The sequence below is a fragment of the Jaculus jaculus genome, chromosome 1 (genome assembly GCF_020740685.1).
Source record: "Jaculus jaculus isolate mJacJac1 chromosome 1, mJacJac1.mat.Y.cur, whole genome shotgun sequence".
Taxonomy (NCBI): domain Eukaryota; kingdom Metazoa; phylum Chordata; class Mammalia; order Rodentia; family Dipodidae; genus Jaculus; species Jaculus jaculus.
Genome location: NC_059102.1, coordinates 95,834,661 through 95,861,043, shown reverse-complemented (window position 1 = coordinate 95,861,043; position 26,383 = coordinate 95,834,661). Strand labels below are relative to the sequence as shown.

The following is a 26,383-nucleotide window of genomic DNA, read 5'->3' as shown; positions in this document are numbered from 1 at the left end:
TGGTTGCAGGACACTATTATGCTTTCACACTTTTTATTTCATCTGGCATAACAACAAACAAAAGGCTCCTAACCATGCCTTACACATAACAAAGAAAGAATTATCCCTCAGAGGTGCATGTGTGTGCATATACATACTATTACATTTTAATGATTCTTGAAAGATACATATAAATTATGTCAAGTATAATGAATTAGGGTAAGTCAAGACAATAAACCAGTATCCCTAATATTTTATGTGTACTTCTATTATGATACATATTTATCACTTTGTTTCGAGGCCACCCCGAGACTACATACTTAACACTTTGTGATATAGCTAGGTATTTATGACTGTGATATTAATCAAATGATAATAATTCTTCCTATCTCCTCCATATTTGGGAAAATACTGCATTTTACAAATGAAGAAATGCTTTGTAGTGAGTAATTATGTCCAAGCATCCTTCTTAAAAAGACACATTGACTCACTGCACTTTGTTAACTGTGTAATGTCAATCCTAACTTATACATATAGATTCTCAGAAAATTAGCTCCACCTTATGGGCCTTAGTAAAATTACACATTTAGGCCTTTGGAAATAGTAACAAAAATTTAGCACTATCAGGAGATGCGTAAAGCACCTTAACTGACAAAAGTTTAGACATTTATGTAGTTTACACTTGTAAGAAAACACTTTCACACAATGCTTATGGTTGTAGTAAATGGTTCAACCTTTCCTGAAAATTTTTCAAAAATAAAAGTTATAGTCAGGCATACTAGCACATGCCTTGAATCCCAGCACTTTGGAGGCAGAGGTAGAAAAATTGCTATGAGTTCAAGGCCAGCCCAGTGAGTTTCAGGTCAGCCTAGGCTAGAGTGAGACTCTACCGTGAAACACCCCCTCAAAAAAGTTATATATGCTATTCTATTCAAAATTTTACTTATAAAAATTTATTCTATAAAGGTAATATACAAGTTAGTAAACATGGATAATGTACAAGAATAAATTATCATTGTTCTTGGTAATGAAAAACTACAAACAGCTTCTAACTCAATGTTGAAACAGTAAATACTGTGTATTTATACCAGTGAAGACAACTAATGGCTGTCACAGTGCTTAATATAAACCAGACACAATACTGACCACTATGCTATTCTACCTCTCAGATGAAGTGTAAATTCATCTCGATGGGCTAAAATTATACATAGTCAAATGAAAAGACACAAGTTCAAAAGAACAATATAGGGCTGGTGAGATGGCTTAGCAGTTAAGCCACTTGCCTGAGAGGCCAAAGGACCAAGGCTCAATTCCCCAGTACCCATGTAGGCCAGATGTACAAGGAAGCCCATATATCTGGAGCTCATTTGCAATGGCCAGAGGCCCTGGCATGCCCATTTTCTCTCTATCTGCCTTTCTCTCTTTCTCAAATAAATATGAAAAAATTGTAAAAAGAATTATATAGCATTACTTCATTTAAAATATGTTTATAAATGTACAGAAAAAGTCTAATAAAAGGTAGCCATCGAACTATAAACACTGTTTATTTCTGAAGATTTGGGAGGGTATGAGAAGAGGTGACTTTTTATTATATATACTTTTGCAATTATTTAATTTTTCACATTAAAAACATAATTCCTAGAGGAAAAGTCATGTCTGATAGTATAGCCACAGGTGAGCTGCCCACTCTCCAGTAAATAACCTCCCATCCATGATTAAGCAAGTAACCCTAATTTAAATAAGTAGGTTAAGAAAATAAAGAAGGGCTGGAGAGATGGCTTAATGGTTAAGGTACTTGCCTATAAAGCCTAGGGAATCAGATTCAATTCCCTAGCACTCAACGTAAGCCAGATACATAAGGTGGCACATGCATCTAGAGTTCATTTGCAGTGCCTAGAGACTCTGGCACGCCCATTCTCCCTCCCTTCCCCCACCACGCCAAAAAAATAAAATAAATAACTTTTTTTTCTGCAATTTTTATTAACATTTTCCATGATTATAAAAAATATCCCAGCCGGGCGTGGTGGCACCCGCCTTTAATCCCAGCACTCGGAAGGCAGAGGTAGGAGGATCGCCGTGAGTTCAAGGCCACACTGAGACTACAGAGTTAATTCCAGGTCAGCCTGGACAAGAGTGAGACCCTACCTCGAAAAACAAAAACAAAAACAAAAAAATCCCATGGTAATACCCTCCCCCCCACCACACTTTCCCCTTTGAAATTCCATTCTCCATCATATTACCTCCCCATAACTTTTTTTTAAAAAAAAAAAAAGATGAAACATAGAATAGGACAGGGATCTAATGAAAAGAAGGGTCTTAATTGGAAGAGACAGGAAAGAGAGAAAGAGTAAACGGGAGGAAGAGGATCAAAATGTATTGTGTACAGATATAAAATTCTTCAATTTTTTTTAAAAAACACAATTATTTAAAATAAACTAATCTGAGTCTTCAAATAATTTTAACTAGCTTAAGGTAATTATTCTGAGGTTAAAAGGGTCTCACTACAGTGCTCAGGCTACCCTAAGTCTTGGACTCATGGTAACCTACTGCCCAGCTTCCTGCCCAGAAAGGCTGGGACTACAGGCATGTGCCACCACACCCAACTAGGACATTTTGTTTTGTTTAAGAGTATTTCACTTTGTAGCTCAAACTGGCCTTTGAACTTGAGATCTTCCTTTGCCTTCCTCCTCCAAATGCTAAGATTACAGGTATGTGTTGGCACACCTGGCTAGAAATTTTCAAAAGATAAGAAAGGGTACTGAGGTTAACTGCAAAGTAATAAAAGCATATGAGAAAAATCATCTAAAGTAAGACACACGCAGACATGCGTACACATTAACATATGTCAACTGATGAGTGGATAATGAAGATATAGCACATTTATACAGTGGAGTTCTACTCAGCGGTAAAGAAAAATGAAGTTATGAAATTTGCAGAAAAATGGATGGATCTGGAAAGGATTATACTAAGTGAGGTAACCCAGGCCCAGAAAGCCAAGAGCCACATGTTCTCCCTCATATGTGGATCCTAGCTACAGATGATTAGGCTTCTGTGTGAGAAGGAAAATATACTTAGTAGCAAAGGCCAGTAAGTTAAAAAGGAGATATAAAGGAGAGAGAAAGGAAGGGAGGAGGGTACTTAATAGGTTGGTATTGTATATATGTAAGTACAATGATTGAGATGGGGAGGTAATATGATGAAGAATGAAATTTCAAAGGGGAAAGTGAGGGGAGGAGGTATTACCATGGGATATTTTTTATAATTATGGAAAATGTTAATAAAAATTGTGAAAAAAGGGCTGGAGAGATGGCTTAGCGGTTAAGCGCTTGCCTGTGAAGCCTAAGGACCCTGGTTCGAGGCTCGGTTCCCCAGGTCCCACGTTAGCCTGATGCACCAGGGGGCGCACGCATCTGGAGTTCGTTTGCAGAGGCTGGAAGCCCTGGCGCGCCCATTCTCTCTCTCCCTCTGTCTTTCTCTCTGTGTCTGTCGCTCTCAAATAAATAAATAAATAAAATTAAAAAATGTTTAAAAAAAAATTGTGAAAAAAAAAGCCTGGGGAAAAAAAAGCCAGTAAGATGAGGCACACTGAAGATTAAACTTCTAGTGTGTGTGTGTGTGTGTGTGTGTGTGTGTGTGTGTGTGTGTGTATACACACATGTGCATATACATGCACATGCCAGTGCCATCTGACACTGCAAACAAATTCCTACCTGGCTTTTCTGGATGGCTAGGCAATTAAACCCTGGTCAGCAGGATTTCAAGCATATGCCTTTAACTGCACAGCCTTCTCTCTAGCCATGAGCTTTTGGAAATTCTAGATGAAGTTTATAATTAGCAATTTCCTGGTAAAGATAGTTGAATGCATACTTTCAATATTGATTCTCTGCCACATACCAACAAAACTATAATAAAAACAATTTTTAAAGCCGGGTGTGGTAGTCACGCCTTTAATCCCTACACTCGGCAGAGGTAAGAAGATCACTGTGAGTTCAAGGTCACCCTGAGACTACAGAGTGAATCCCAGATCAGCCCGAGCTAGTGTGAGATCCTACCTCAAAATAATATATAAATAAATTAGAAGCTCTTCACAAGAGAAAACAATTACAGATAGTAACTTTTCTTTTTCTTTAATATATCTTATTTATTTATTTAAGAGAGAAAGAGGTAGAGAGAGAAAGACAAAGAGAGGGAGAGAGAGATGGGCACACCAGGGCCTCCAGTCACTGCAAACAAAGTCGAGACACATACAGCCCCTTGTGCATCTGGCTTACGTGGGTCCTAGAGAATTGAACCGGGGTTCTTAAGGCTTCACAGACAAATGCCTTAACTGCTAAGCCACCTCTCCAGCCTTTCGTAAGATAGGAGTAGATAGACAGGAAACATGTAATTTATCATACTTGACAAAGCTTACTCCTCAGCCAGCAATTGTTAAAGCTCAACACCACCTGGTTTCAAAAGGTTCAGAATGCTGCAGAAAAAGCTAACTACTTATCATGTGCTGCTATTCCATGAATAGTATATGGGCAGATCAGAGGGCTGAGGTAGGAAGATCACCATGAGTTGTATGTCAGCCTGTGGAGATGGCTCAGCTTTAAGGCACTTGCCTACAAAGCTTAATGACCTAGGTTCAATTCCCCAGTATCCATATAGAGTCAGATGCACGAAGTGGCAAATGCATCTGGAATTTTCAGTGGCTAGAGGCCCTGACATGCCCATTCTCTTTACTTCTCTATCTCGCTCTGCTTGCGAATAAATAAAAATATTGTAATAAGAAAAGAGAAAAGGAGGGAGGGTAAGGGAGGAATGGAGTAAAAATTAGGACATGTTTAACTACTGGTTCAAGCTTTGGCATCTGTTAATAATGATTTACTTTTTATGAGTGATATATAGCCAAATTCTGATCATATGACTTTCAGCAGAGTTAACCGTTAAATGTGTCTAATTGGGGGGGGGGGGGTCTCTGTTAAATTATAGAATAGGTGTAATATTTAACACTAAGTAAATTTAGAATCCATGTAATAGCACTACATGATTTATCAATCAAGCACAACTATGGTATGTATGTCTAGCAAATATTAATATAATTAAATCCTCCAGGAATTTGAAAAAAGGCTGTCTTATTACAATGAAATTTTTAATATGGTATTGTTTTTTTAAAATCAAAGGTAACTAATTAAAACTGACCGAGAGTATATATTACAGGGATTGTGTTTGCTTTATACAGGTGGGTCCAAGTGATGTAGAACTTGGCATGGGGAATGTAATGGTTTTGCTAGCATTCAGAATGTAAGAACTGCAGGGTTCTAGAAGCTTTACAAATTTCAAAGAAGATATAAGCATTGAGGATATGATGAACATCCTCCTGCCTCAATCTCCTGGATGCTGTAATGATAGGCATGTGCCACCACACCCAGATTGAGCTCAGCACTCTATGTGTTAGTTTTTCATCCCCTAGAGAAACAATTTAAAGGAGTAAAGATTTATTTTGACTCACACTTTCATAAATTTTAGTCCATCGTGGTTGGGGAGGTGACATGGCAGAGCAGAACAGCCCACCTCATGGAAACTAACGGGCAGAGAGAAAAACTCCCTATGGTAGCAGGCTTGCTTTCTTTTTCCTCTTTTATTCTACCTGGGTCCTCAGACTATGGTACAATGTTGTCCACACTGAGTTGTGTTTACTCTTCTAGAAAACAGATACTTCAATAACATTAAGTACTTCTCCATTTAATAATGTTGACAATCAAAATTAACTAAATTAACTATCTGGCTGGGTGTGGTGGCACACGCCTTTAATCCCAGCACTCAGGAGGCAGAGGTAGGAGGATCGCCATGAGTTCAAGGCCACCTTGAGACTACATAGTTAATTCCAGGTCAGCCTAAGCTAGAGTGAAACCCTACCTCGGGAAAAAAAAAAAAAAAAATTAACTATCTGAACTGAGAATGCAGATGTGGGCAAAAATTTACCACTGTGCTAGAAAACATGAATCCTCTGAAATTTGAAAAAAAAAAAAAAAAAGACCACCTTTGTAGCCAAGCTCTCTCTAGGGAGTGCACACCTCATCCTAAAAGGAGAGGGCTCAAAAATATTGGTTATAGTTTGATTCCCACCTTGAGCTCATTATACAATCCTTATTCTTCTAAAATATAGATAGTTTAGTTTACGCCACAAATGCTATTTGCTTTGCCAGATATCATGTTGATGAAAGATACTACCAAGGGAGTAACAAGCAGTCCTTGCCCTTGAAGGCTTACAGTCTAACAAGGAAAACAAACATGAGTTGACAGCTATAATACAACATAGCCATTTTATACATGGTGTGCTCTAGTACCATAGAGAACAGTTTCTAGCTAAACCTAGAAACAAGTTAGGGAAATGACTTAATTTATGCTGGATAACAAGATATCTGAGATAAACATTAAGAGGTGAGAATTTAGTGGGAAAAAGAACAGCTGGATGAATAGTAAGGGGGTGAGATATATGATATCAGAAGTAGACTGTTACTACTAAATACAAGCATGGAGGTGGGCAAGTTATGATGGCTCATATTTGTAATTCCTGCACTTGGAAGGCCAAGGCAGGAGGATTGCTATGAGTTTGAGGCCAGCCTTGGCTACAGTGTGATACATCTGGTTTCAAAAATAAAAATAATAAAAATTTTACAGAGCACAGAGATGACTGGAGTGGAGGTAGAAAAAGGAGCTGATACGGGAGAGCTGGTATAACACAAACATTCTTGAACTTTATCTTGTACATCATGTTGAACCATAGTTAAATCAGAAAATGACACAGTACCACATTTGACATAAACCATTCTAGCAGCCATTATGGTAGAAGAAACTGAGGGGACAGGAACGGAGGTGGGGTGACCAGTTAGGAGGCTACTGCAATAGTTCAGGCAGGAAATTATGAGGTCCTGAACTAACAAGTAACCTTCTAACAAGTAACCTTCTACAAACCCCATGTTGTTGAACTAAGCCAGCATGATCAAAACCATAACACAGTGATACACACATATGTATACACACATACCTAGTGTTTACACACTTCTACATAAATGCCTTTACCACTATTCCACAATTATGGAGTGTCTTATTCTACATTAACAAAAATGGGAAAATGCTGGAAAAGAAAATGGAAACCAAGCTAAAGCATTCTACATTCTATTATTTTAGAAGTAGCAATTGATATATTTTTACCCTTAAAATACTGAATTCTAGAAACTTAAGGTTAAGAAAAACTATTTAGAATTAAACCAACAAAGCTTCTAGAGTCAAATATATCAGATTTCTCAGAAGAGTTTCAAATGTATTAGTAAGATCTAGAATATTAGATAGCTACATATATATATATAGCAATTTAGAAAAGAAATAACAAGACCAAAAAATAACATTTCTGTCAAATTAAAAGAATAAGTTTATGACATACATTGTACTGTATTGGTATAAATTAGTAATAATATTTTTGAACATCACTGAGAATGGATTTTGAGTATTCCATCATCATGTATATATGACATAGCAATTTTAGTATAAACATATTTCAAAACATACAGTAAACAACACATCTATAATCATGTCAATGAAATTTTTAAAAATATGGTCTTAGTCTGTATTATAAGCCAATCTTGTCACAAACGCCACTTAATATACATAAACCATAATGAGATTGCTATTATGTTCATTTTGCAGGTGAGAAAATAAAGCTTAGGCAAGTCACTTACCTAATAACTAGAACATAATGTTTGTCTGCCTTTAGAAACTTTATTTAAAACCATTTGTGGCCACATGTAAATAAAACCATGTAAGTATTTTTTAGGAACATTTTCATTTCACAGATGCAACATATCACACCAGAAAGTCAATCTTAGCTCTGGGCAATGGAACTAAAACTTTAGTGTTCAAATGTAGCTTGTATTCATTACTAGCTGGGAGAATGTGAGTAAATATATAATTTCTCTGAGCTTTAACATGTATAAAATGGCTTACCTAGGCTTCAAAGGTCCTATAAAAAGCTCAGTATGGTAAGTAATCAATCAATAGTAGCTAATATTATTCACCAATCAAAAACAAGGGCAAACAGGACCGAAGAGGCAGCTCAGCGGCTAAAGCACTTGCTTACAAAACCTAACAACCTGGTTTGATTCCCCAGTACCCACATAAAACCAGATATGTTAGTTTGCAGCAACTGGAGTTCCTGGCATGCCCATTCTCTTCCTTTCTGTCTCTCTTCTATCTCTGCTTGCAAATAATTTTTTTTTTTCATTTTAGAGAGAGAGAACGGACACCACATGGCCTCAGCTACTGTAATTGAACTTGACTCTTGCACCACCTAGTGGGCATGTGCAACCTTGCACTTGCCTCACCTTTGTGCATTTGGCTTACTTGGGATCTAGAGAGTCAAACATGGGTCCTTAGGCTTCACAGGCAAGTGCCTTAACCACTAGCAAAGCTTAAGGACTCATGTTTGACTCTCGAGGTCCCATGTAAACCAGACATAAAGGTGACACAAACATGCAAGATTGCACATGCACACAAGGTGGTGTACATGTCTGGAGTTTGTAGTGGCTGGAGGCCCTAGCACACCAATTCTAGCTTGCTCATAAAAAAAAAAAAAAATTCAAAAACAGCACAGGACTGAAGGGATGGCTTAGCAGTTAAGGCACTTGCCTACAAAGCCTAAGTACCCAGGTTTGATTCCCCAATGCCCACATAAGCCAGATGCACAAGGTGGCACAAGTATCCAGAGTTCATCTGTAGTGGCTGGAGGCTCTGGTGTGCCCATTCTCTCTCTCTCAAATAAATGAATAAATAAATAAAAAGAAAGCACAAGTAAAATATACCAATTTTACCTGCTATGAATGTTCTTACCTTGTGGTAGCAAAATATCCTGACATCCCCCCACTAACTAATAAGAATATACAACCAGCTGTTGATAATCTGAGAGTAGATTAACTGGTTTACAGGTAAACCATGAGCCCTTTACCACAAAAAGCTAGTTAGGAAACTATAATGGCCAACCTTTCTTTTCTTCACATGCCCTAACCACAGGATTTCCACTGTCCAGACACCAAACTCCTTTAAATTTTTTTTAAAATTTTTTTTATTTATTTATTTGAGAATGACAGACACACAGAGAAAGACAGATAGAGGGAGAGAGATAGAATGGGCGCGCCAGGGCTTCCAGCCTCTGCAAACGAACTCCAGACGCGTGTGCCCCCTTGTGCATCTGGCTAACGTGGGACCTGGGGAACCAAGCCTCGAACCGGGGTCCTTAGGCTTCACAGGCAAGCGCTTAACCGCTAAGCCATCTCTCCAGCCCCACCAAACTCCTTTAAGTTCTAAGTGTTTGCATTGGTTCTTCAATAAAGAACCAATGAAGATGTGAAGTTGGGGAAGGTGAAGAAAACCAGCTCTTAGTACTTCTCACTGAACTCAATTGGGAATTACTTGTTTCTGAGTTGCTTGTGATATTTGTGACCTGATCCACTGATTTAAAAAAGAAAAAAACTGTTCTATAAAACTAAATTCCTATCTTATGCAAGCACTGTTATTAAAAGTAATTTCTTAAAAATTACTTATAATACATAGCATACATATACATATAAATATATAACTAGAATTAGGCTATCATAGAGAATTATGTAACTCCTAGCCACTGCAAACTCGATCAGTATTATTTATAAAGCCATACATCTGTTAATTACATAATAAAAATGCAAAATTATAGCAAAAATGTTACCTTGGTGTTCCTCTAAATCCATGTCAAGCTGTCTAATTTCTTCATTAAACTGATTTATCTTTTCCCTTATATCTGTTAACCTGTTCAAATAGTAATGAATTAATGAAGAAAAAAGAAATAGTAAAAACAATTAATGATTTTCTACCTTGCAAAAATACTATCTAGTCAAAATGCCTGTGACCAACACATTTCTCCAGTGAACACACCTTTTGCCTCCAAATCCTTTCTGCCCTCCATATCTAATCCTTTAATAGTTGTTATTCAAATAGTTATATCTCCCAACAAAACAACAGGTAAACTTCTATATATTAAAGATTGTGCCTGAGGTCACTGTAGAGTGCATCTAGGTGGACTTATGATGTTTTATCTCATTTCTTAATGTTAGAATATGGTAATTTTAATTTTGAATATAATATATAAATTGTTATCTTTATAGGAATGGGATTCTTTGGATATTAGAGAGTTGAAGACTATAAAATTCAACATTTTGTAACATACCTTAAGCAGTAACATATTGTCTCACAAAAACATACTGGAAATTTGTTGATATTAAAATTTTGTTTCCAACTAAAAAAAAAAAAACACTAGAGATGGCTTGGTGGATAAAGGGCTTACCACACAAGCATGAGGACCTGATTTTGGGTTCTTAGAACCCAATTAATAAAGCCAGACACAGCAGTAGGCATCTGTAATCCTAATGCACATATGGAGAAGCAGGTACAAGAGACTCCTCAAGTATCCCCCATGGAATGGGGGCAGGGACAGGGGGAAAGAGAATACCAACACTGATGTGCCCATATGAAACATCTTGTTAATAATAATAATAATAATAAACATTAAAACTCTAAAAAATAAGCTGGCCGTGGTGGTGCATGCCTTTAATCCCAGCACTCAGGAAGCAGAGATAGGAGGATCACCATGAGTTCGAGGCCTAACTACACAGTGAATTCCAGGTCAGCCGGAGCGAAAGTGAGACCCTACCTTGAAAAATAAAAATCTAAAAAATAAATGGTTTCTTGGTTGGGGGAGAAGAGACTCCTCAAAAGCTCACGGACCAACTAGCTGGCATGCAAAGCAGCAAACAAGAGACCCTGCCTCAAACAAGATCACAGAGAACCAATACCTGAAGTTGTCCTCTGACCTTCATACATACCCTGGCATGGGTGCCCTGGCACATGTGCACCCACACTTATTCACATACATAGACACACATAAGATTAAAATAATAATAAGGCATATTCTGAAATCTATTTTACAAAATAAATGAGACTTTAAAACATTAGTTTGCGAAAGCTGCCTTTAATCCCAGTACTCAAGAGGCAGAGGTAGGAGGATCACCATGACTTCGAGGCCACACTGAGACTACATAGTGAATTCCAGCTCAGCCTGAGCTAGAGTGAAGCCCTATCTTGAAAAAACAAAACAAAAACAAAAAAAAAAAAACACACACAACAACCAAAAAAATAATATTAGTTTGCAAAAGCTTCCAGCCATATAGGATTAAAACTATATGGCTCCAGCTCCATGATGACATGATAAAAATGTTCTACTACAAAAGTACTTACTGTCTTTCCATGCTGGCTATTTCCTGATTATCTTCTTTAACCTATACAGGCATAAAAATAAAATAGTATTTCAAGAACAACGCATTATTAGACTATCTTAAGAAGAATTTCCTTGTATTCAAATGTTAAATCAAATCAGACCAGATATGGTGGCTCAGGTCTATAAATTCCAGCACTTGAAAGGCTAAGGTAGAAGCACAGCCATAAATTCAAGGCCAGCCTGGACTGCACAGTGAGTTCCAGGTCAGCCTAGGCTAGAGTGAGACACTGCTGCAAAACAAACAAACAAACAAAAAAAAAAAAACCAGAAAATAGAAAACAAAATTAAATGTTAAATCTAGCCTTTCTTGTTATCTGTTTTCTCTCTTTCTCTCTCTCAAATAAATAAATAAATAAATAAATAAATAAATAAATAAATAAATAAAAGAAAACCCAACCTGAGTCTTGAGGTAGGATTCTCAAACCCCTCTTAAAAAAAAAAAGCCAAAGCCAGACATGGTGGCTCATGCCTTTAATACCAGCACTTGGGAGGAATTCACCCTCTGAAGTTAAAGGGATCATTATTAAGAAACTATTCACAGATTTTTTTTCCCCTCAAGAGAAGGGTAATAACCAATAAATCCAAACCTATATACCATGTACCATCAGGCTAACTAAGCTTCAACAGGGACTGGTTAACTGACACAGAGCATCTAGATTTCTGGAAACCCACTAGGGCTGCCGTACTTAAGAAGCCTAGCTAAAATAAAATTTCAGAAAAAGAACCTTGTAGCATTTGGAACATACGTATTTCCTCATTCTGTACAAGACATATAAAGATACAAACATATAGATTGTTTGGCTTAAATGCAAATTTAACTAGCAACTGAGCATTTTATTGGTCAATCCTACCCCAAGATCACTTTCTCTTTTCCTGCCTCTTTCCAAGGAACTTCAAAAAGTTCTAAATTTTAAGATCATTCTGGAGTGATTTTAATAATCCCTAGATGGATCCATACAGTTCCAAAAATTTCACTGGGTTCAGCCCACTGGAAACAATCTAAAGAAGTGCCTCACTGAGCATCTGAGCATTGCCCAAATACAGACCCAGTTCTAGGGGTCATGGAGCTAAGTGTATTGCATGATAAACAACATGCTGATTATACTACAGCTCAACCACAGCCAAACTGCTAGTAAAAAAAAAAAAAAAAAGCTACTGATTAAACAGCACATGATTACATGACCTATAACTTCACAGCACATTTTAACTGCATCCCTTCCATGGGGCCACTCACAATAATGATCACCAAATTAAGTCATTAGACTTGTGACACTGTACTTTTAACTATAAGGTCTGAAATAAATAATATAACCTGTTTTTAATATGATTGCCTAACTATTCAATGACCAATAAAAAACTTTTACGTTTTCCTAATAAGGATCCATGAAATAATGGTGAAAATATGTACAGACTATATAAAATAAGGATTTATGTCAAAAACAAGTTTATATAAGAAAATGACTTTTTTTTTTTTTTTTTAGGTTTTCTTGAATAAGTATTTCGTACTGAGGTAAAGCTAGCTTGACTACTGTTTTTTGTTTAGCTTTGCTTTTGCTTTGTTTTTTAAGGCAGGGTCTCACTCTAGCTCAGGCTAACCTGCAATTCACTCTGTATTCTCAGGGTGGCCTCAAACTCATGGCGATTCTCCTACCTCTGCCTCCCAAGTGCTGGTATTAAAGGCATGAGCCACCATGTCTGGCTTTGGCTTTTTTTTTTTTTTTTTTTTTAAGAGGGGTTTGAGAATCCTACCTCAAGACTCAGGTTGGGTTTTCTTTAATTAATTAATTAATTTATTTATTTATTTATTTATTTGAGAGAGAGAGAGAAAGAGAGACAAAGAGAGGGACAATGGTCACGCCAGGGCCTATAGCCACTGCAAACAAACTCCAGACCCATGTGCCACCTTGTGGATCTGGCTTTACGTCGGTCCCGGAGAAATCTAAATTAAGGTCCTTTGGCTTTGCAGGCAAGCACCTTAACCACTAAGCCATCTCTCCAGCAAGCCATCTCTCCAGCCCTTGACTACTGTTTTTAGATAATAATCCTGTTGGCTTTTCAATTCATATTCCTTAATTAAAACAAATTAACACACTTAACAAGCCTAACACACTGTAGTAGTGCATCTGTTGTTCCAACCTGCTTAAGTAATCTCTCCCCTTCTTCCATTGGAGAGCCCATGCTTTTGTCTTCTGCAATCATTTGATCTCGATGGGATTCCAACTCATACAATTTCTCATGTAGCAATACAGCCTCCTGTTTCACCTGTGAGTGTACTATTTCCTGAAAACCAAAAAAGAGAAGAAAAAATGAGACAAAAAATTACTGGGTCTATGTAGCAGGTAGTTAATGGCAATGATGCAGTTGCCACAGACCCATTATTTATTGAACACTTCGTCTGTGCTGGAAACTATACATTTTTAAGATTCATTTTTCTTTCTGTTTTTTAAGACAGGGTCTTGCTATGTCGGTCAGGCAGGCCTCAGATATGCAATCCTCCTATCTCAGCCTCCCAAGTGATCACAGATCTGTTCAGCAATGGCCAGCAATTCCATATTATTTATATACCATCACTCATACTCAAAGCATTTCTAAAAGACGGGGTATTATCATAATATCATAATCAGAGCATTACTCTACATAATAGAATATTATTATTTCCACTTTCCAGATATAAAAACTGGGGAGATAAAATTTAAGAAACTTTTTAAATTAAAAAGAGTTAAGAACAGCATTAGAAACCAAGCCCACAACATGATGAACGTGTCTAAGTTTTTTTTTCTTTCTTTTTATCTTATTTTGTTTTGTTTTGTTTTTTGGTGATACTGGGGATCAAACTCAAGACCAAAGACATGTTAAGTAAATACTTCACCACTGAGGCACATGCCTAGTACCATGACCATTTTTTTTTTTTTCCGAGGTAGGATCTAGCTCTAGCACAGGATGACCTGGAATTCACAATGTAGTCTCAGGCTGGCCTTGAACTCAAGGCTATCTTTCTACCTCTGTCTCCCGAGTGCTGGGATTAAAGGTGTGCACCACCATGACCCTTTTTTAAAGTAGAAGACATCTTTTGAAAAAGGAAAAAGGAGGGCTGGAGAGACGGTTAAGTGGTTAAGGCACTTGCCTACAAAGCCAAAAGACCTAGGTTTGAACCAGGTAAAACAGGATGAACAAGATGGTGCATGCATCTGGAGTTTGTTTTACAGTGACTACAATCACTGGCGCACCCATTCTCTCTCTGCATGCTTCCCCCCCTCATATAAATAAATAAATAATTATTTTAAACAGGAAAAAGTAGACAAATTAAAGTCCATAAGTAAGAGCTTGTTTATACAGCTCTAACATGTTAGCTTTAAGTAAAAGAAAAGATATGCTAATAAAATATATATGAGGGAGCTGGAGAGATGGCTCAACAGTTACAGCATTTGTCTACAAAGCCTAATGACCCAATTTCAATTCCTTAGTACCCACAGAAAGACAGATACACAAAGTATTACATGTATCCGGAGTTTGCTTGCAGCAGCTGGAGGCCCTGGCATGCTTATCCTCAATCTCTCTGTCTCCTTTCTCTCTGCTTTCAAATATATATTATGAAATGAAAGTATTCTGAGGTATCCTCTCAAAGGATCTTCTCCTTTCTTTTGCCTAAAAAACTTACAGCTTTGGCCAGGTGTGGTGGCATATGCCTTTAATCCCAGCACTTGGGAGGCAGAGTTAAAAGAACTGCTATGAGTTCAAGGCCAGCCTGAGACTACATAGTGAATTCCAAGTCTCCCTGGGCTAGAGTGCGACCCTACCTCAAAAAATAAAAACAGGGGCTGGAAGGATGGCTTAGAGGTTAAGGTGTTTGCCTGCAAAGCCAAAGGACCCAGGTTCAACTCCCCAGGACCCACCTTAGCCAGATGCACAAGGGAGCACACAGGTCTAGAGTTCATTTGCAGTGGCTGGAGGCCCTGGCATGTCCATTTTTTTTTTCTCTCTCTCTCTGCCTCTTTCTCTCTCTGTCACTCATAAATAAATAAATAAATAAATAAATATAAACAAAAAATTTTTTAAAGTAATGGAGACAAACTAGATATTCAATAAATACTGATTGTGGCTGAGGAGATGGCTCTGCAGCTAATGGCACCTGCTTGGAAAGTTTGCTGTGTAAGATTACAGACCATGTGGCACTTTGCATTTGCCTTTATGCTGGTGATGGGGTTGAAAGGGTTCACAGGCTTACAGAACATGCACTTTTAACTGCAGAGTCATCTTCCCAGCAGCTGAACTGAACATTTAAGTATAGGCAGTAAGTAAACTGAAATACCAAGGATATGAAAGGTACTTCACAGAAAACAAAACTTCAGGGAGTTGGAGAGATACATGGCTTAGCAGTTAAAGCATTTACCTATAAAACCAAAGGACCCAGGTTTGATTTCCCAGGACCCACATAAACCAGATGTACAAGGTGGCACATGCGTCTGAAGTTTTTTGTAGTACCAAGAGGCCCTGATGCACCCATTCTGTCTCTGGCTCTCTTTCTCTCAAATAAATAAATAAATAAAACTTAAAAAAAAAAAAAAAAAAAGAGGGGCTGGAGAGATAGCTTAGTGGCTAAGGCGCACACTTGCAAAGCCTAAGGATCCAGGTTTGATGCTCCAGGTCCCACATAAGCCAGATGCACATGGTGGCGCATGCATCTAGTATTCGTTTGCAGTGGCTAGAGAGGCCCTGGTACACCTATTCTCACTCATTCTCTCTCTCCCCCTCTCTCTCTAACAAAGAAATAAATAAAAACAAATCTTTAAAAAAATAAATTTCAGGGAGTAACAAGTATATAAAGATATTGTACCAATAAATAAAACTTAAGAGAAAGCAGCAGGTCTGACAGTACAAGTTAGTAGCTACTTGGGAGGCTAAAATGGAAGAAATGCTTAAGCCCATGAGGCCAAGACCAGCCTGGGCAGCACAAGAAGCCATATCTCAAAGCCCCAAAACAGACAACCAAAACACCCAGGTAATGAAATTTACATATTCAACTATAGTAAAAAGGAAAAAGTGGGGGAAAGAAAAGCTGGGCATGGTGACTCAGGCCTTTAATCCCAGCACTCGGGAGGCAGAGGTAGGAGGATAGTTCAAGGCCACCCTGAGACTACATAGTGCATTCCAGGTCAACCTGGACTAGAGTAAGACCCTACCTCAAAAAAAATAAATAAATAAATAAAATGGAAATATGGCTAGGCCTCCTTGTCAGCAAGAGCAGAGAAAAATAGCCATGCTGATATATAATGCCTATGAGCAGAGCTTAGAACAACATTATTGGAGGCAATTTGGCATGCTAGAAGTATGTATCATTTAACTTACTAGAAGAAATATAATTCATGTTTTACTTTGTAATTTGGCATAAAATATATTTGTCATAGGAGTATTTTTTTGTAAGCCCGGAAAAATGCAAGCAACCCATTCATCTGCAAAGCTATTACAATCATTCAAATAACACAATACCCTAACTGAAAATAATGAGGGGTGTCTGTAAAATGATGGCAAGAGATATAAAATGGAGAAGCTAATGTGAAAAAAAAAAAAAGGCTGCAGTTAGCACATCATAATTTAAAGAACAAGGGCTAGAGAGATGGCTCAGTTGAAGGACTCTGGAACCAGACAGACACCATGACAGGCTTCAGAGTCCTCAGTAGGCCTAAGTTTCTGTTTCCCGGCTAGGTCTAAGTTTTTATTTTCTGGTAAGGGTGGGTTTAACAGTTACTGGAAAAACCACAAACTGCTTACGGCCATACATTCCTGTAGTCATAGATAAGTTTAATTCCCCTAGCCCCTGCCCACCAACTTTGCTGGCCATTATCCTAAGCCAATCAGAAGAGTAGAAGTGCAGTGACTGTTTAAATCAACCAATCATGTACCCATCCCCTTCTTCTTTGTTCAAATCCCTATAAAAACCCTACCATCCCACTACTCGTGGCTCTTGTATGGATACACTGCATTGGTGAAGTCCAAGCTTAAGCCCGAAATAAAGCTCCTTCATTTGCATACGTGTTTGGTTCTCCTTGGTGGTCACTGGGGGTGCCAAGAACTGGGCATAACATCAGTGGTTAAGGCACTTGCCAGCAAAGCAAAGAACCCAGATTTGATTCTCCAGTTCCCATGTAAAACCAGATGCACAAGGTGGTACATACATCTAGAGCTCATTTCAAGTGGCTAGAGGCCCTGGCACAACCACTCTCTCTGTCTCATATACACATACATACATACACACACATATATATTCTTTTTTATTTTTATTTTCTTGGCTTTTTGAGGTAGGGTCTCACTCTAGATCAGACTGACCTGGAATTCACTATGTAGTTTCACGGTGGCCTCAAATTCATGGCAATCCTCCTACCTCTACCTCCCGAGTGAGCTACCATGCCCGGTTTTAAATTAAAAAAACATTTTTTTTAATGGCTCAGTAGAACGTAAAGCACAAATTCCATCTGAAGTTTCCCACAATTTTAAAGCCAAGACAAGATGGTAAGATCACTGTGAAGATTAAATCATCATGCTGGTGGGATGTGTAGAGCTCAAAATAGTATATAAGTATACAATGTCAGAGTAGCTCCAAAGGAGGGAAAGACATGGTTTACCTTTGTCTTTTTTGCTTTTAAATTTTTTTATGTTATTTATTTGTGTGTTAGGAGCATGAACACCAGCCACATGTGCCACTTTTTTTTTCTAGTTTTTCAAGATAGGGTCTCACTCTGGCTCAGGCTGACCTAGAATTAACTATGTAGTCTCAGGGTAGCCTCGAACTCATGGCGATCTTCCTACCTCTGTCTCCCGAGTGCTGGGATTAAAGGCGTGTGCCACCATGCCTGGCTTACATGTGCCACTTTTTATGTCTAGCTTTATATGGTGCTGAGGAATTGAACGCAAACCATCAGATTTTGCAAGCACTTTTAAACACTGGGCCATTTTCTGAGTCCTATCTTCTTCACTCTTTAAAATTATAAACATGTTTGACTTGGAGAATTAAAGAAATTGGTCTAAACAACAAAACTGCAACCTTTATGGCCTTAAAGTGATCTTTCTCTCTCCCTTTTCATTTGTTTTTAAGTCTCCAGAGCATGTATCTAAGTTGGTATCAGATTTTGGCATGCTATTATGGGGAGAATGATTTGTTTTGAACACAGTAGGTATTTCAAAAACCCGATCAAGCCAGGCGTGGTGGTGCACGCCTTTATTCCCAGCACACGGGAGGCAGAGGTAGGAGGACTGCTATGAGTTCAAGGCCACCCTGAGATTGCATAGTGAATTCCAGGTCAGCCTGGACTAGAGTGAGACCCTATCAGTCTAGAATCCTTATGGTCCAGAAGGGAAAAAAAAAATTATTGAACCCCTGCTACTAAACAGCTATGTAAACATGCATGTGCTTAAATGAGTTTGTTTACTATTCAGTGGAATTACCTTTCATAGCTGAATGACATGAAAACCTATTTAAGTTTACACTTACAGTTTCCAAGCTCTCTTTCTTCATGTTCAGTGAATCAAGTTGCTGCTGAAGTGTATCTAAGTCCTAAAAAGGAAAATGCAAATATAAAGTAATAATTTGTGAAATGGTAACTTAAAAAAAATTTTGTTGTTTATTTTATTTGAGAGCAACAGAGAGAGAGAGAAAGAGGCAGACACAGAGAGAGAGAGAATGGGTGCGCCACAGCCTCCAGCCACTGCAAATGAACTCCAGATGTGTGCACCCCCTTGTGTATCTGGCTAACGTGGGTCCTGGGGAATCAAGCCTCGCACCAGGGTCCTTAGGCTTCACAGGCAAGCGCTTAACCGCTAAGCCATCTCTCCAGCCCTGAAATGGTAAATTTTATACATGTGTACAACTGATAACCTCATACTGACTCAAACTTACTAACATTTTGTCCTGTGAGAGGATCTTCGTTCATTATTCTTTTTTTAGGGGGCGGGAGGGATAAGAGACAAGTTTATTCTGGAGCCAAATATGAGCTACCATGGCCTGGGAACACATGTTCCAATGTGTTAACAATTTCATGAAGGTTTTATAGTTATAGAGCCAAAAGAAAGTCATAAATCAAGGCACTTTTCAAATACCATCAGGTAAGCGGGTTACAGCAAAGTTGGTGGGGGAGGGAAATCCCTGCCATAGGCCTCTGATGCTATTTGATGACATTCTTAGCCTTTGTGTTGGTGAACACTGGTGGCCTGTCAGTACATTCCAAAAAGATTGCACATGATCAACTGATAAGTCACATGGATGTTAGATCAGACACAGAATTAGACAATAATGGCTACTGAGAGGCTAAAGGTAGCTCAAGGTAATTTGGCTCTGACTTGCAACATTCCATCTCTCTGTGATAACAGGAGCTTTATCAGTCTGTTCAGCCTTGCTGGATGAAGGTGTAACAGATACAGTGCTTTTCTAGGAAGTCCAATTCACAGTTTCCCCTTTTAGCCAAGCATCACATTTTGTGCATATAGAAGCCAAATATTATTTAGTATGTCCCACATAGCTAAGAGGGCTCATTCCTAGGATCTAATACATATGAGGCTGAGCAGAAGGCAGGAAATACATCTTCAGGAGAGAAGAATTTCTGCCAAAGCCATTAAGGAAGAAACACTTAGATCATGTCAAATCTTTTAGGCATCATGATCCAGGTATAATTTTGTTCTGTTTATCCTTGGTGTCTGATATATGATAACATGTACATGTAACATATAATGGGAATGTTGTATTTAAAGTTTAATACAATCAAGAATAAGTCTGAGGGCTGGAGAGATGGCGTAGTGGTTAAGCGCTTGCCTGTGAAGCCTAAGGACCCCGGTTCGAGGCTCGGTTCCCCAGGTCCCATGTTAGCCAGATGCACAAGGGGGCGCACGCGTCTGGAGTTCGTTTGCAGAGGCTGGAAGCCCTGGCGCGCCCATTCTCTCTCTCTCCCTCTACCTGTCTTTCTCTCTGTGTCTGTCGCTCTCAAATAAATAAATAAAATTTAAAAAAATAAAAAAGAATAAGTCTGAGCTGGGCGTGGTGGCGCAGGCCTTTAATCCCAGCACTTGGGAGGCAGAGGTAGGAGGAGTGAGTTCAAGGCCACCCTAAGACTCCATAGTGACTTTCAGGTCAGCCTGAGCTAGAGTGAGACCCTACCTCAAAAAAAAAAAAAGAAGTCTAGCCTAACAAACTTTAGGCAGCAGATAAGGAAAGTAGACATTTTTTAACCAACTAAAGACTATATATTTAAAACTACATTGTCCTTATGTTCCCCATGTGTTTATAGTTATTTGCAATTTATGAAATACCTTATTTGAAAGTTATGCTTAAAAATTATTATCTTTTAATTTTAATCTTTCTTTTAGCCTGCTTATTTTATGAAACATGCAAATCATTATAACTCTTATTTGTATATAATAACTTGACCTGTACTATTATCTTAGTAATGTACCAGGTCCCCATGTGGGGAAATAAATGGACAGTCAAATCACAGAAGAAATCATATCTTATACCAATTAAACTCCTTGCTCATGTATCTTCAAAAAACTTCCTAAGGTTGTCAAAGGTAGCTATATCTTTTTACAATGAGTTGTAACAGTGTTCTGACAATAGTAGTAGTTATTTAAAATAAGAATCTGAGCCGGGCGTGGTGGCGCACGCCTTTAATCCCAGCACTCGGGAGGCAGAGGTAGGAGGATCGCCGAGAGTTCGAGGCCACCCTGAGACTACATAGTGAATTCCAGGTCAGCCTGAGCCAGAGTGAGACCCTAACTCGAAAAACCAAAAAAAATAAATAAATAAATAAAATAAGAATCTGAAATTTTGACCTTTAACCACAATTTCCTACCCGACCTCAGCCCCCCGGTTTATCCAGGTAGGGTCTCACTCTGGCTCAGGCTAACCTAGAATTCACTACATAATCTCAGGGTGGCCTCGAACTCACAGTGATCCTCCTACCTCTGCCTCCTGAGTGCTGGGATTAAAGGCGTGCACCACCAATGCCCAGCAATTTCCTATCTTTTGTATGACTTCTTTTAGGGCCAAGACCTAGACAGACAGACAGACAGACAGACACACACACACACACACACAGGACTTTTAAATTAACCATTCATTAACACTGTAAAAGAAACATCTGAGAAACATGAATCATTCATTACTGGCATTTATTGGCCCTTATTCTTAGATAAACCTTTAGTCAAGGGTGATCTGGAAAGGAAACAGATACCACAATGACTAAACATGGGAAGGCTGTCCACTAACCCCTCAGCAGACACCAAAATGGTTTAAACAACATGACTAGAACACAATAGCCATTCAAATTAGGGACATAACAGGCAAAAAGTTTATTGATTATCTAGCAGGAAGGAAAATGAAAGTTAATATCCATTTGGCTCTGGTTCATGAGGCCTTTCAATGTTTCTTTTAAAAAGCACATAAGGAATCCAAAAAGATCTAAATGTTTTCATATACTTTTATAACAAGCAAAACTGAAGGATGCACAGAACTGAACAATTAATTATAAAAAAAGATAGGCCATGGGGCTGGACAGATGGCTTAGTGGCTAAGGCACTTGCCTGCAAAGCCAAAGAACCTTGGTTTAGATTCCCCAGGACCCACGTAAGCCAGATGCACCAGGGGCACATGTGTCTGGAGTTTGTTTGCAGTTGCTGGAGGCCCTAGCATACCAATTCTCTCTCTCTCACTCACTCCCTCTCCCTCTTTATCTCTTGCTCTCTCAAATAAACAAATAAATAAATAGAAGATAGGGCATTATATAGTGTGAGAAAACAAAGTTTCCTAGATAAGTGCTTCTCAAATTTAAATGCACACAGGAATCATGTGAGAAGCTTGTCACAATAAGACTCTTATTAGTTGGTCTAGTAAAGCTCTCATGGATCCTGAGGCTCTCCATTTCCAGATCACACTTTTAGTAGCACATGCTCATAATTAACTTTACCTGTAATAATTTCTCATTTGTGGTTTTCATTTCTATGTACTTGACTTGTTTTTCAGGGGACATATTTTTGATAATGCCATCTGCTGCTTGTTTTTCTTGCTCAACTTCTTCTTCTACACTTCTAATTTGTTTTTCTTTCCTAAAATCAAAAGCATGCAATGTTCCGGTTACTACAATGAGGAGGGAAAAATCAATTTTAGTAAAGAGAACAGTGTGAGATTGGAAAGTCCTTATATTTAGATATATAAAACTTGTCTCTCATTAGCATAGACTTGTACATCTTCTGTATCCTTACGCCCAATTTCTTGAATCACCATTTTACTTTGCAAATAAAATATTATCAAAGAAAATCCAAGAGATATAAAGGGAAGACAAAGGAAGGGAGGAGGGTACTTAATAGGATGGTTTTGTATATATGTAAGTAGAAGAATAGATTAACAGGGGTGAAAAGGCCCAAAGTGAGGTCAGAGGAAGAGATTGAGTAGAGTAAAGGAAAGGTGGAGGGAGAGCTAATCAAAATCTAAGAGGACATAAATAAATCATATGGAATCCTCCGGTTTTGGACAATGGAATACTCAGGAGCCATAGATCATTGCTAGAAAATTTTCAGTGCCAGGGATGGGATACCTTCCACTGAGTTGTGGCCAGGGAAGTCCCTGATGCCCCCAAAACATTACAGGTCATTGCCAAGGCCCTTGGCTTCCCACCAGGAATCAATGGTTAAAACCCTATTGCTGAAGACTGCACATACTTGGGCGGCAAGGCCACTGAGAAATCCTGATGGAACTGAGCTGATAACTTCCTCCATGTGGACCAGCTGACAGAAAGCTGGGAGAAGCCATTCTATAAGCAGTTCATTGGGAGAAAGAGATACCACCAGTGAAGATACTCAACAGTGGACACTGCAAGCCTTATAACTAGCCAGCCAGGCCAAATGAGCCAAGGGGTGCAATAGTGGCATGTTTGTCATGGTGGAAACCAACTGCCCTCTAATGGACTGGAGGCCCGCTCCATGGGAGGGAATACATCGCTGATACTGAAAACTTAAAACAGGGGTAGTCATGAGCCCTAGGGGTGTAACATCTTCTGATGTCTGGATAAATGTATATACTATGCATATCAAACTGCCCAGTAAGCACTTATCTTAATACCCATACCCTTATATTAATGCTACTCTCACTTTGGGTAGAGAATCTTCTCTTTTCAGATGGCAGTGACCTTGGGATGACTCAGAAGAGATCATAGTGCTGGAAAGAAATGACCGCAGTACTGCAATATCTCTATCACACCTTCCAAGGCTCAGGGTCTAATGCGGAAGAGGTGGCAGAAAGAATGTAAGAGCCAAAGGAAGGGCAGGACTCCTTACAATGTGCTCCCTCAAGACATAAAATGGCCTGGATAACCATGACCTCACAGTGCCTGACACTACCTACACAAGACCATCGTAAGAGGAGGAAAAGATCATGACATCAAAATAAAAGAGAGACTGATTGAGATGGGGAGGGGATATGATGGAGAATGGAATTTCAAAGGGGAAAGAGGGGGGAGGGGAGGCATTACCATGGGATATTTCTTATAATCATGGAAGACGTTAATAAAAATTGAAAAAAAACGAAAATCTTTAATACATAATAGACATAAAGATTAAACTTTTGGTTATCATATTCCAAAACACAGCTTAAATTTTAAGAGTTATTGTCAAACATCCTTTAGCCACAGAAAATACCTGATTAAGTGAAATCCTGTGTAGAAAGTTACCATACAAATCATACAAAGCCATGCACTCTCACTGAGCTGCTGAGTATGGAAAACTTGCTCTCTTATCCCTTATTATTAGGAAGAATATTGCAATTTGATTTTTAAAAGAAAACACAGGACTGGAGAGGTAGCTTAGCAGTTAAGAGCTTGCCTGTGAAGCCTAAGGACCCCAGTTCAAAAGAACCCTAGTTTGAGGCTCAATTCCCCAGGACCCATGTTAGCCAGATGCACAAAGGGGCACATGCATCTGTAGTTTGTGGAGGCCCTGGTGTGCCCATATTCTTTCTCTTTCTTTCTTTCTCTCTCTCTCTCTCTCTCTCTCTCTCTCTCCCCCCTCCCTCCCTCCCTCCTTCTTTCTCTCTCTGTTGGTCACTCTCAGATAAATAAATGAAAATAAACAAAAAAATTTTAAAAAGAAATCACAGTTGGAACTTAATGATATATACATTGATAAATTTGCTTTTACCTACTGCTTTAATTAAAATGGGTATATTACAAATTATTATTTTACTTTATCATTATAATACACTAATTTCCGGAATGTATCTGTTTGTAACAGTGAAATTAATTAAAAGCAGTAACTATCATAATTACAAGAATTACCCATGATATGCCTCTTATTTTCTATGCAAAATCAGTTATTAAGGTAGACATTTCTAGAAAAATTTGGCAAGATGCTACTTACAATTCAAGTGCTTGAAAATTTATTAAAAAGCTTAACCTGACTTACATTTTCAGACCCAAATCATACAGTTCTCACTGGGTTTCAAAATCTGATTAATATATCATTACTTATTGTCTTTCACTCATAAATAACAACCTTTGGGCTGGAGAGATGGCTTAGCGGTTAAGCGCTTGCCTGTGAAGCCTAAGGACCCCGGTTCGAGGCTCGGTTCCCCAGGTCCCACGTTAGCCAGATGCACAAGGGGGCGCACGCGTCTGGAGTTCGTTTGCAGAGGCTGGAGGCCCTGGCGCGCCCATTCTCTCTCTCTCCCTCTATGTGTCTTTCTCTCTGTGTCTGTCGCTCTCAAATAAATAAATAAATAATTTAAAAAAAAAATAACAACCTTTGTAGTTTTCAAAATCACCAGCTAAGCCTACTAGGTCCAAAAATTCCCTGTCTTACAAACTCATGCCTTAAATCTAATATTAAGTACTCTAAGTTAAATTTTTTCTACAATCATCTCATAAAAACTAAATAAAATATGAAGATAAATGATGCATACAACCTAGAATTTCATAAAATTTAGTTTTGCCTTGGTGTTGAACAGTTAGTGATATTTGTCCTTTATACTAAATGTGTAATAAATGTGTTTTATGGCTGTTACAATGTATATGTCTATATAACTTTATGTTGGCTTCAATATAGGTTGTCCCTCATAGCCTCATGTGATTGTAACTCAGCCTCATTGTTACTACCCAGCTGATGGAGCCTCTGGGAGGTAAAGTCTTGATGGAGGGGGTTATCACTGGAGGTGGGCCTTGAGATTTATTAGTCCAGCCCCACTAAGTGGTCATTGCTAGTTCTCTCCTTGTACTGCCTCCATGCTACTCTGGAGACATGATACCCAGCTATCTGCTTGTGGCATGCCTTCCCGGCTGTGATAAACTTCCCCTCTAATCTGTAAGCTGAAATAAACCCTTTCCTTCTACAAGCAGCTTCTCTCTACTCAGGTGTTTTGCCCCCAGCAATTAGAAGGTAGCTGCTACAGAGTTCACAAAACTTTTAAGCCAAAGCTACCATTTATTTCACTCTTTATTAAGTTTACTAGGGGCCTAAAGAGTTAATCTTTTGGAATTAATTCACTGTAAATTTCATAATTCACTACCAGCACTTTCTTCCTACTATGCCCAACGTAATTAGATAGGAACTTATAAATACTCTATTTCATAGCATGTTGAGACTACATCATAAGTAAGGTATTTTTTTTTTCCTAAAAGCCATATAACAGCCACCTATCAGGTCTTAGGACACTATGAGCACTTTGCCCCTACTGTAACTTGGCAATAAAATGACCAATAAAGGTGTCATAAAAATGAGCAAACAACAAAGTAGAAAGGCAATAGAATATGAAAACTGGTAGTACCTTTAAATTTGAATGTTTCTAAGAAGAAAATATCTTTAAAACTAACACATATTACTTTGGAAACAGGATCTCTTAAAAGTGTGCATTCTCAATATTATGCACTTTAAACCACAAAGTAAAATTGTCAGTATTCTGATAAATTTTTGAAGAGTGAACAAAAACATAAACTACCTTAGTTGTTACACTAGAAATGTCAACAAGGTCTTTAAGAAATCATTCTTCAAGTCAATCTTTTGCTAAGGAAGCCCAGCTATCTTTTAAAACAC

The 26,383-nt window shown here is 38.4% G+C and overlaps 1 protein-coding gene across 3 annotated transcripts in view; it reads right to left on the bottom strand.

The window, feature by feature from the left end:
• Ift74 (intraflagellar transport 74) overlaps positions 1-26,383 on the bottom strand; it is a 118,822-nt gene that overhangs the window by 40,647 nt on the left and 51,792 nt on the right. For all 3 annotated transcript variants that reach the window (XM_045131578.1, XM_045131584.1, XM_045131590.1), the window contains exons 9-13: positions 22,273-22,411; positions 18,813-18,875; positions 13,463-13,606; positions 11,287-11,327; positions 9,722-9,801 (exon numbers count right to left, since the gene is read on the bottom strand). In XM_045131578.1, coding sequence (XP_044987513.1) covers positions 9,722-9,801; positions 11,287-11,327; positions 13,463-13,606; positions 18,813-18,875; positions 22,273-22,411 — 467 coding nt within the window. The remainder of the gene's footprint in view (positions 1-9,721; positions 9,802-11,286; positions 11,328-13,462; positions 13,607-18,812; positions 18,876-22,272; positions 22,412-26,383) is intronic.